Source organism: Larus michahellis, chromosome 14 (assembly GCF_964199755.1).
Source record: "Larus michahellis chromosome 14, bLarMic1.1, whole genome shotgun sequence".
In the NCBI taxonomy this organism is placed as follows: Eukaryota; Metazoa; Chordata; class Aves; order Charadriiformes; family Laridae; genus Larus; species Larus michahellis.
Genome location: NC_133909.1, coordinates 143,035 through 154,949, shown reverse-complemented (window position 1 = coordinate 154,949; position 11,915 = coordinate 143,035). Strand labels below are relative to the sequence as shown.

Genomic DNA, 11,915 nt, shown 5'->3' with positions numbered 1-11,915 from the left:
ATGTAACTAGCTGCAGGCATGACAGTTACACATGTGTGTGCCTGGGGTATATGTTTATACTGTAGATAAACATTGCCCGCTAATACTTCTGTTGTTTTTTTTTTCCTTTCAGTATGCCAATTGGCTCACATTTGCAAGTTTGGAAACTGGCTCATAGAATATTAACAATCTTAATTGGATTTCATAGGTTGCTGGGTGAGCTCTATGTGACAATTAAAATTTCATCATGGTTCTTGCTAAATGCTGGAAGAAGTATTTCACAAGATTCTTCTGGTGCTGTCACAATCCCATGTCGTTATCTACTTCGGTCCCCTGGGAGGAAGGTAGAAGCAGCACTGATCTACTTTGTCATTTGGGCCACAGGTAGGGCAAACTTGCAGATGCATCAAAATGTGTGGCTTGTGTCAAAAAAACAGTGAAAACATAAATGAGCAAACAAAAATTGTATCAAAAGATTTCATTTGGGCACTTTCAAAAGTAAACATTTTGGTCTTTCATTTCATAATGACGTTTCCATCACTAAACTTTAAGAGAAGATGCTCAAAAGTGCAAGTAAAACTTTGTTTCTTCCCAAGCATTTATTCTTTTTAAATATATATAAATCCTTTAATTTTGCTTAAACAAGATGTGTCTGGTTTCGCCTGAAACTTTTTTTGAGATGCGGGATGATTTCAGTCTGTGGAGAGAAGTCTTCTACACGCATATCTCTATTTATGAAACACCTATGGAAAAGAAAACAAACATCTCTATTATGTGAGTAGAATGGCAGTCAAGCATGGATGAAGCTGCTGGGACACATTGTGTATGTACGGAGTCTACCCATTTCCAGAATACATCTTGCTTACCTGTGTACATCTCTTTCAGCATCAGTTATCTTCCAGACTGCTCAACTCAAAAGCATTTTTCAATCCAGTAAACGTCTTCTACGCCAGCCATACAGGTTAGCAGCAACCCGACTAACATTTTTCTCAGGTTAAAAAACATGGAACAATTGCGATATTAAGTGCTTCCTCCTTGCATTGTACATCCCAGAGATCCGTACAGTCTGAAGGTGACCCGCAAGCGCCTCACTTGGTGGATGAGGGAAAGGCTGTGGATGTTGTTTATCTGGATTTTATTAAGGTCTTTGATATGGTTTCTGACAGCATTCTCATGGAGAAACTGGCTGCTCATGGCTTGGACAGGAGTACTCTTCGCTGGCTTAAAATCTGGCTGGAGGGCTGGGCCCAGAGAGTGGTGGTGAATGGAGTTCAATCCAGTTGGTGGCCGTCACGAGTGGTGTTCCCCAGGGCTCGGTACTGGGTCCAGTTCTCTTTAATATCTTTATCAATGATCTGTACAAGGGGACTGAGTGCACCCACAATAAGTTTGCAGATGGCACCAAGTTAAGTGGGAGTGTTGACCTGCTTGAGGGTAGAAAGGCTTTGCAGAGGTTCTGGACAGGCTGCATCGATGGGCCAAGGCCAATGGTATGAGGTTCAACAAGGGCAAGTGGCACATCCTGCACTTGGGTCACGACAACCCCATGCAGCGTTACAAGCCTGGGGAGGAGTGTCTGGAGAGCTGCCCGGCAGAAAAGGACCTGGGGGTGTTGGTCGACTGCCAGCTGCATGTGAGCCAGCAGTGTGCCCAGGTGGTCAAGAAGGCCAACAGCATCCTGACCTGTACCGGGAACAGTGTGGTGAGTAGGACTAGGGAAGTGACCATTCCCCGGTACTGGGCACTGGTGAGGCCCCACCTCGAGGGCTTTGTCCAGTTTTGGGCCCGGCACCACAAAAAAGACACTGAGGGGCTGGAGGGTGTCCAGAGAAGGGCAACAGAGCTGGTGAGGGGTCTGGAGCACAAGTCCCATGAGGAGCAGCTGAGGGAGCTGGGGGTGTTCAGCCTGGAGAAAAGGGGGCTGAGGGGAGACCTTCTGGCTCTCTGCAGCTCCCTGAAAGGAGGGGGTAGGTGGGAGTTGGTGTTTTTCTCCCAAGGAACAGGCGAAAGGACAAGAGGAAATGGCCTCAAGTTGCACCAGGGGAGGTTTAGATGGATATTAGGAACAATTTTTACACTGAAAGTGTTATTAAGCATTGGAACAGGCTGCCCAGGGAAGTGGTTGAGGCTCCATCCCTGGAGGTATTTAAAAGCTGAGTAGACACAGTGCTTAGAGATATGGTTTAGTGATGGTTTTTGTCAGAGTTAGGTTGGTGGTTGGAGTAGATGATCTGAAAGTTCCCTTCCAACCTGGGCAATTCTATGATTCTATGATTCTAAGGTGCAAGAAGATCTTTCAAAATACTGTGGTAGTTGGAAGGTGTTGTCCTAGTGAACAGCTTTCTAAATCTCGCTTTCTTCAAGGACTTCCTCGGTTGTCTCTCCCGTGGTGACTTCCCCTTCACTGCTGTCTGACATGCTTGCCCGTGGATGAGGTGGGAGAGCACAGCCTGGCTCTGGGCTGAGATGTGTCCTCTGTTTCACTAGCACCTGCTGGAACTGCATGCCCCAGGGCTCTCTTGCCTCCAGGCACAAGTGGTGTTTGTTGCCAAGGTGCTGTTTTTTTTGTTTCTGTGAACATTTCCTGAGGTATTTTATGTTTTCCCCAAGAAAGCAGAGTTTACAGCCGAAGGGATCTGCCAGCAGGAAGCGGGACCACTGCTTCTGGAGCTCTGCTTTCACCTGGGGTAAGAAGAAAGCAGTTTGTCCACGGTGGTGCCCTGTGACCACCCTGCAGTCCATGAACCCAAAGGCTAGGTGTAAAATGAGAGGGACTGTGGAAGTGCTGAGCTTCCTGACCCCTTGGGGTGCTACTTGCACCTGGCAAGTTCCTTGTAGGGTAGAACCAGACTTGTTTGCTAAGTCAATCTTACAAGTCCACTCTCTTCAGTCTAATTCAGGAAAGTTTTTCCTGGGCCCTGAGTACACCGTGATCCTAACGCGTGTGTGGGGGAGAGCTCAAGTGACTTTCATGTTTACAGTCCGATGAAGTGAGGAGGAGAGACCAAGGGCTGTGGAAATAAGGACCACGCAGCTTGCCGTAGTGTTGTGCTTGGATATCTGGTTTGTTTTGTTAAAGCTTTTTATCTGGCAGCCTGCCTTAAATCCTCAGCACTGAGTGTCCCGCTGCCTACACCACCTGCACCGGTGCTGTGGACGGAGGGAGGGCTCCAGGCCTGCGCAGAGGAGCGGGACGTGCCCTCACTCTAACCTGTAGGACCTTTGGCCTGAGAGCTCAGCTGGACCAGGAGGTAGAAGGCCAAAAGAGCAATTTCTAACTGCTCTTTTGAGAGATATGCTATCAGTTCTGTGCCCTTCATAAATGTTAGACAAGTACTCCTGCATTGCAGACAAGGGCCAGCTCTCGTTTTTATTTAAGTAGTTCCAAAACTGGTCCAGGTTTCCTTGTTAAATACTAGGAATATACATTCCTAACATATGTTTTGTATAGAGCCCATCTCATTTGTCTCACTAGTGCCTTTAAGAAGGTGTCCAAATTCATGTACCTGTGTCAGTGTAGTGTGTCCCACGCCGGCTGGCTGTGACATGCTCTTAAGTGCTACTGACACTGGGTACATGCCTGTTTATTGCAAGCAGTGGAGGTGTGCACCCAGACCAAATATGAGGGTAGTACAGACAGTGAGGCTCAACTTAGAAAACATTTAAAATTAAGTGAGATTAATTCCACAGCCTACATAGCATTATTTTCTGAGGTAGCTTATAGCAAGTCAACCTGATGAGGCAAAGACAGCATGCAGCTGTGATGGTGATGGAGGCACTGGGTTGTATGGTCAGGAGCAAAGCCAGTAGATCAAGGGAAGTGATTGTTCTCCTTTACTCAGTAACTGTTAGACTGCCTCTGAATACTGCATCTAATTTTGTGCCACCAGTACAAGAATTATGCTGATGAGCTTGAATTTATCAGCAGAGATCAGGGCTGGAGCACTTGCCGTATGAGGAGAGGCTACATGAATGGGGCTCGTTCATGCTGAAGGCCTAAATACTGCCTATGAGGAGATCGTAGAGGAGATGGAGTCAGGCACTCTACAGAAGTGCTTGGTAGGGACACAAGAGACAGTGATCATAAATTGAAATAAATCAGGGAAGTTCTAACAGGATATATGGAAAAGCTGTTTCCTCCTGAGTACAGTGAAGCACTGGAACAAAGGACCAGAGAGGTGGTGGAACCTCCGTCCTTGGTGGGGATTCAAAGCTCAGCTAGACAAAAAACCCAAGCAATCTGGTCTGAATTCAGGCTTCACCCTGCATTGGCAGGAGGTTAGCTTTCTCTGCTGTCACCTCCTTGCATAAGAGCCATCACTGATCTGCCTAAATCCAGGCATGGAGCAGGTTGAACCCCCAGCTGTCCCGTGAGGCCTAGCAGGATACAACTTCCAGACAAGGAATCCCCTCACATTGAGTTTAGGGATGTCCTGAGCAGTGCATGTATGAAATTATTTTTTCAACACGTTGCTATGTAAGATATTAAAGCACTCCAGATTTAGTCACTTCACATGGACTTTGGGGTAAAATAAGAGAGGGTTCAGCCTGGTCAACATGAAGGCTGTGATTCCAGCTGATTAAAGTGGGGTTTAGGTGGCTGACCATAAATGTCTGCTGGTATTTCAGAGACCCCAGGGTATCTGTACCTCCACAGTGCTACAGCCACTCAGGCTTCAGTGGAGATATCTTGCATTTGAATCCCAAACCTGCGAGAGGTCTTGCTGTTCTCTTTGTACAAAACAATTACACCAGTTCCAAAGAATGCACCCATGCTCTCAAATAAGCAGAACTAGTTAGTGTGTTTATCCTTCTTGGTGTCATTAATATACTTAACTAATCAACTAAAACTTTTCTCATAGCATTGTCTCTTACCTCTCCATTAGCAAAGCAATATAAAACCGCTACGAAAAAACCCTGTAAGAGAAAGACAGTAAGTGGAAAAAGTTAGAGTGAACAGGAAAAACCTGAAGTTTCAGTTTAAAGATGACGTCGGCGTTAAAGCCATAAGGGTAAACAATGCTTCTTAATTTTCAAAAAGGAAACTCATTGCCTGTATGTACTTATTATTGAAGTACCCATTAACTTGTTCTCATACGGTGCCTTAGCAAATGTAGGGCAAGTTTGGTGCAGACGCTGAAGAACAGAGGCTATACAACCCAGTTTGATCTTCCATGTTACCTTCATTCTGCTGCCACTTTTTTTTTTTTCAAACTACTGTTGTCATACTGTGACTGCTGCTATTTCTAAACATGGTAAAACAAAAAATGCACTGATATTGTCCATGTTCTTGTTTGAATTTGTCAACAAGATTACTGAAAGCGATCTCATTTGGGTCCTTTTTAAAAATTAATGATATATCAAGGGATTAGTGCTAGTTTAAGGCTCATCTGTATTGTTACAGCTATTTTGAATTGCCATTTTTCCTTTGAAATTGACTCAAATAAACATTTGCCTGGAGAAGTGGAGGCTGAGGGGAGACCTCATCACCCTCTACAACTACCTGAAAGGAGGTTGTAGAGAGATGGGGGCTGACCTCTTCTCCCTGGTGACAAGTGATAGGACAAGAGGAAACAGGTTCAAGTTATGTCAGGGGAAGTTTAGATTGGATATTAGGAAACATTTTTTCACTGAAAGGGTTATTAAACATTGGAATAGGCTGCCCAGGGAGGTGGTGGATTCACCATCCCTGGAGGTGTTTAAAAAAAGGGTAGATGGGGCACTTAGGGACATGGTTTAGAAGTGGCTTTTGTCAGGGTAGGTTAAAGATTGGACTTGATGATCTTAAAGGTCCCTTCCAACCTCAGCAATTCTATGATTCTATGATTCTATATTTTAAAAAAATAAATTAAATCCTAGAGATAAAAGTTGTTTTAAACTAACCCCAAAATGACTCTTTCCATTTTCCTCCTCTCTGTCTGTATTTTATCTCAGATCAAAACAACTTATACGCATGCATCTCAGACTATCAGTCTGGCACAGATATGCAGATTTATTACCATTGCTTCAGGAAATGCACTTCTCTTGGTGTGTCTAAACACATCTATGACACAAGTTCTGATGAAGAGAATAAATGCAGTTGACTATCAGTACCAAGGCAATGTTCATATCACAAGTAAAAGGTGTGATAACCATATATAATACAGCTGACATCGTTCAATTGTTTTCACACTCATACTTTTCCAGAAATATTTCTGATTTTCTCAGACAAAATCTTAAAAAAAATATCCACATGCACAGCAGCTTCAATATTTTTTAGCATATCTAGCATTAACCAATAGCATGTTGAGCCTACTGTTAATTTTCCATCAATCCTGAAAGGTTTGGAGACATTAATTCCTTAAGCATATGTGCAGTAAGTATGAAAAAGAACAGTTTATCTGCCACAGGAGTGGAAACCGGGGCAGGAGAAATAGCAACCATAATTGCTTTTTCCATGTATTTTATTTCTACTTTATTTCATGCTTCACCTGGGTTACAGTAGCAAAATATAAGTAATTTTGATGTGTCATTTATTAATATAACTTTTAAATAATCCTCTGCATCTGAATTATTCCAAAGAAATATGCAAAAAAAGATAATAAAATGTTGTGGTCGTTAGAGTTTATAATAGATGATATTTTACTATGGGGATGAATTTTAGAATAGTAGTTACAGAAGACTCGGAAGTCATGGATTCTGAAGGATAAATACAAATTTAATACCTTAAAAAGGAGCTTTTTATGCAGAACTGCTTCTGCACCTGGAGATAGTTCTCTTTTTTGGATAGAAAGTCCATGAAAATGTCTCCACTGGGTGGGGTTTTTTGTGTTCTCAGTTTGAGCTCTAAATTTGGCCTCACAGGCACCACAAGCAGAAATAGGACCTAAACTACACGGTGCTGTTAAGTCCTGTGGTTGCTAAGCCTGATGATACCCACTGCCAGAGATGTAGGAACTCACCAGATCAGGAGAGGACTTTGTGAATACTAGTGGTGCCTCTGCGTTGAATGTAAGTTTGTAAATCCCTATGTGAATTTATTTCATTGCTGCTGCAAGACCAGAACGTGCAGTAACAGGCAGAAGCACTGTAAAATCATACCAGAAGGTGGAAAATTCAGTTGATTATTCATGTTTGGTGTTCATTTTATATCCTGATTTCTTTAATGCTTCCTCATATTAATTTTTTTTTTGGCAATACCTGGCACTTCATACTTAGAAATCTTTCCCATATGCCATGACTTCTAAGGCACACATTTTTAAAATTATTACAGTGTGACGGAGAAAGAAAAATCAGAAATTCAGGAGAAATGTTCATTATCATAATAACCAATAGGAAATGATAGATGCATGTCTAAGCCTCACAATTGTTCTTCAGTTCTATGGACAAAGGCAACATGATAAATTACTCATTAAATAACTGGGTTTTATCCACCAGAAACCAGTATTTTTTCCAGTGGCTAACAGTTCACATGCACCAATGAGCCAACATGTTTAGATTGCTCCACTTTCTAAAGCAAAGAACCATCATATCTACAGCAGAACTCATATTTAGAATTTAATGTTGTGCTTCTTGAAAATGTTTGAGTTAAAACCTCCAGATGTGATCCCAGAGGTAATTGGTTTTCTTTAGCAAAACAATTTAACTGCTTTTTAAAACTACTGAGAAGATTTACAGACTAAACAAATGTAATTGTGTACAGTTTATGTGCTCTTTTGCTAATCCCTTCACAAATAATGCTGTAGCTAAAAAAAAAAAAGAATCTGCAATAAACATTGGCTAAGATCTTTGGGTATTTTGAAAAGAAGTTTTTCTTCTAAAGCGTGCCATGTAGCCAAGCGTGTGCACGTTTCTCTAAAAGGAACAAAGTTTGTGTTTTCCAGCAGGCACAAATAAGCTATCTTCTATATCAGATTTCTGTGTACAAGCCAGTAAATAAAATTTTCACTTAAAATGATTCTGTGTTTCTTAAAATAACATCTAGTCACTGCAACCTCTCCAAGTAAGGATATGTCTAACGGAGGACCACATACACCATGTCAGCAGGCCCCCTTAAGGTGGTGGCTCTCCATGAGCTCCCTTCTGCCCGCCTGGACACATCTCCCCTCAAGCTGTAGTGGAAATTGTCATTAGAGCCTCAATAACAGGGTCAAAGCACTGATGCATACATAGAGGTTAAAAACAAGAATCACCATAAATTGTGGGAAAAGTGCAACAATGCTTTGATGACTTCATGTCTCAGACTGTCGAAGAGGGCAGAAGTCTGTCTGAGTAGTGAGTAGCGAGGACTTGCAGCCAGAGATATTGCTGCGTACCTCATTAAGGAAAAGAATCTGGAAACTGCTGTCCTGTCTCACCAAGAAGGTCAAGGCAGGAAGATAGGGGTAAAGGACAGCTTTGCTAAGTAGGTAGTTTAACAGGACTACTACCTGGAAAACTCTGTTTTCATCAACTCTGCAGAACACAGATTGAAGCAGACAGCAGTGCGTTGTGCCTGCAGAATGACTGGCACATGGAGTTCCTAGCCTTTGTAAACTGGAAAGTTACAGAGAAACGTATTTATTCTTGTGCATAAGCGGCTATCTGAGAACCACCACTGAGCTTCAGTAACAGCTTGCTGTGGATTTGGAGTATTTAGGATTGACCATTGTAACGGAGTGTGGCTCCTTCACACCTTCATGCTTACAGCCAAGATACTGACAGAGCTACACTCTCACTCCTTCGCTACCTCAAGATTCTGCGTACTTATACACAACTAAGACAGGGTGATTGAAGGGCAGACGAGTGCATAAACATCTCTAAAATACCCTGATGACTGTATAGGTGAGCAACTTCTCCGCCTGCAGACACTAGTCCGTCTATCTGTTCCACCCACATGGGTGCTCTGACAGATTTTTTTCTTAGCTCTAGAAATTTGTTCATGAGTACAGTACTTTTTGGGAGTCTACATACAGGAGGGCATAGTGTCACTTTGCAGATACGTTGAATGAACACATCCTTCAGGGAAATGGAGCCTCCAAGGAGGAGGACAGACATTCTCACTGTTATGATTTTTTGGGGTTGAAAAGTTTGATAAACAGACATTTCAAATGGAGTGTTGCAGGAATGAACCTCATTTGTTATTCCTTCACCTGAAGAATTGTTTGTACTTCTTGAACTGCCTAGTTATTTCAGAAGACAGCAAGTTCTTTCTCTGCTCAGGAAAGTTAAATTGCTGCTTGATTTACCTGGATTTAACTGGGTATATGGCAACTCCATTAAAAAGAGACTCTCTTAAAATCTTAGTTAGAATTTATGAATGGCATCCCATAAGGACTTGTAGTCTCCTTTTATAGTTATTTGTAAGCAAAATGGGAAGAGTTCTCCTGTTGGTTAAGCTGAAATGATTACCAGGAGGAAAAACACCTTCCTATGGAGATACAGGAGCAGATATGAGACACAGGTTTACAGGTGTTGACCTTGCCAGATAAAAATCTTGGGAACAATGGGAGGAAAATGTAGAGGTGAGCTTTTTATTTCTGGGAGAAAATACCAAAAGTCCTTCAACCAGTAGGAACATGGCAAATACAAGCATTTAAGGGTTAGGAAACTATATTAAGTAGGGAGTTAAATGCTGTGATCCAATGTTGAAACTCAGGCCTACATAAATGCAATTTTTCTCATAAGTGCTAAGCTCCTTTATATACTGAATGGGGTGGAGGATGGGGCACTGGACACCTAGACTGGGACTCACAATAGCCCAGTAAGTGGAAGCTGGGATGCAAAGCAACCAAGAAAAAAATGACAATGCAGAAAATGCAATTGCTTCCATTATTCCTTGAATGGACTTAGGCACCTCTGTTAAGGATCCATCTATAGGCACCGGGTCGATGCGTTTTTCTTCAAAGGAGGAGAAGATGGCTGTTGTGATATAACCCATATCTTGCTCAGTAACCTGGAAGTATGAGAAATACCCAGTGCCTCACCACAGGCACAGCCAAGCCCTGGCTTAGTCACCCAGTTACCACCCTATGGGCGGAGGCATATCTGCACCTTCTCTTCAACCAAGTAAGGTTAATGTCGACTACTGCTGTGTCTCACGAGGCTATGAGTAGAAGTAAAGGATGAGTAAGGCAAGTGCTAAGATGTTCTGCTCCTTGCTTCTCTGCTTACTTTAATTTACTCTTACCTTTTTAAATCTATTTTAATGTATGTGTGTAAAAAAATGTTATTTAATGTAAATGGTATCAACGAGCTCCTCAGTGTGACTGCAAAGTCAACAGATCACCTGAAAATTTTGTTAAAAAAAGCTATCCAATGTTTTTTAGGAATTACATGAAACACATATTTTAAATAGACCACTTTAATCCTGTTTTCAGAACAGGGATATGTGATGAACTGTTACCCATTACCAGAGAACACAGGACACACTGTTTCTGAAGATGCCAGACTCCTTTTCGGGTCTTTGGGACTACATATTTTGAATATGCAGCTTGTGAATTTTTTATCTTGTCACTACAATAGAGTATTTAGAGACATGATAGGTTGGAGCATAATATTAAATAAGAATACTGTATATCTGTGGCATGTATTGGTAAGCAACATATATACGTGGATCTATGACCCCTAAAAACAGTACTTTCAAAACAGTACTTACATGAAATGAGCTCATTGTCAGCTGGATGAAAAGTCTTATATGTCTGGAAAGTCCTTCCACCTGTTCATCAGTGATGAAGGTAAATACAAATTCATGGATCCCCAATAACGGAATCAGCACAAGTGTAGACCTTGCCAACCTTAAAAAGAAAATGTTTAATTATAGTATTTTTTCAACATCCTTGGAACAAAACCAAAAAATTCAGCTACAAAGAAACTATTCCAGAAATAGTCACTCAATATTCTGACTCTGTAACAGTATTAGTAATTTTGTGAGCTTGAGGACAAATTCCTAGATATGAATTTTGGAGCACACCATCAGAAAAGTCTGTAGAGGAGGCAATCCTGGCTTTGGGTTTAAGGTGAAAAGTTAGTAACAAGAAACTGAACAGGAAGGCCACTATCATCAAACTTATGCTGCGAGGTAACAGAAAAATATTGACATAGCTAAATATGAGTTATCTGTTAACAGGGTTCTTAGACCTTCCTACCACTGTTGAAAACTCCATCGAGCTGCATTGAAAGTTTCTGCAGTACTATGAGAAGTCGCATACTTTTAAAAAAATGCACCAGCATAGTGGTTATGGGAAAGAATCTTCTTTAACAAATCTGGAAGCGTGTTTGCATAGATGAAAGAAGAGATCTCAAAAGAAAGCGAGTTCTGAGGAAGGCTTGCAATGTGAGGAATGGCTTGAATCTTTGAAAGTTTAGCAAAACTATAAGCAGTAGAAAAGAAAATACAAAGCAAAACATCAGGCAATGTTAAATACAGGCACTGCTGTCTGTGACTATCCTCAAAAATCTTCATGTAGCAATCTGGAGAATATAGCTAAGGTCTTTTGGACCTTGAATGTTGAAGGAAAATGGAAATATACTTCTTGTCAGTGATCTAATACTGGAATTTAATGGGAAGTTAGTAGTGGAGTTTCCATTCCCCCTCCCCCTGCCCAGTCCTCATAGACAATAAAATAATTAATCTTAGTAAAGCAGCACTGTAGTAGCAGACAGGGATTCATAATGCTTTGTTTAAAGATACTAAGAACTGGAAATAACTGGGATGTGGAAAGCAGTTAACAAATCCTCAGGTTTCCACTGATTTAAGTGCAGTTTTCACTGTACCCTTATCTCCTTGCAGAGCAGCCTGACCTTGCTATTCTCACAAAGTAGGAAGATGTTTGTGTATAAGTGAACTTCAGGTGTCTATGTAAGACAGGTTGTAACATTGAGACTCTGGCCAAGAGAGCCCAAACGAGGGCCTGCAAGAGTTTAGGCTAAGAATAATGTTCTCATTTGGGTTTGCAAGAAGACCAGGGACATTCCTG

At 41.7% G+C, this 11,915-nt stretch overlaps 1 protein-coding gene across 1 annotated transcript in view; it reads right to left on the bottom strand.

Moving 5' to 3' along the window:
- Window positions 1–2,315: 2,315 nt before the first annotated feature.
- GLP2R (glucagon like peptide 2 receptor) overlaps window positions 2,316–11,915 on the bottom strand; it is a 50,753-nt gene continuing 41,153 nt past the window's right edge. The window contains exons 11-13 of the mRNA XM_074607422.1: window positions 10,595–10,733; window positions 4,855–4,896; window positions 2,316–2,661 (exon numbers count right to left, since the gene is read on the bottom strand). Coding sequence (XP_074463523.1) covers window positions 2,323–2,661; window positions 4,855–4,896; window positions 10,595–10,733 — 520 coding nt within the window. The 3' untranslated portion in view covers window positions 2,316–2,322. The remainder of the gene's footprint in view (window positions 2,662–4,854; window positions 4,897–10,594; window positions 10,734–11,915) is intronic.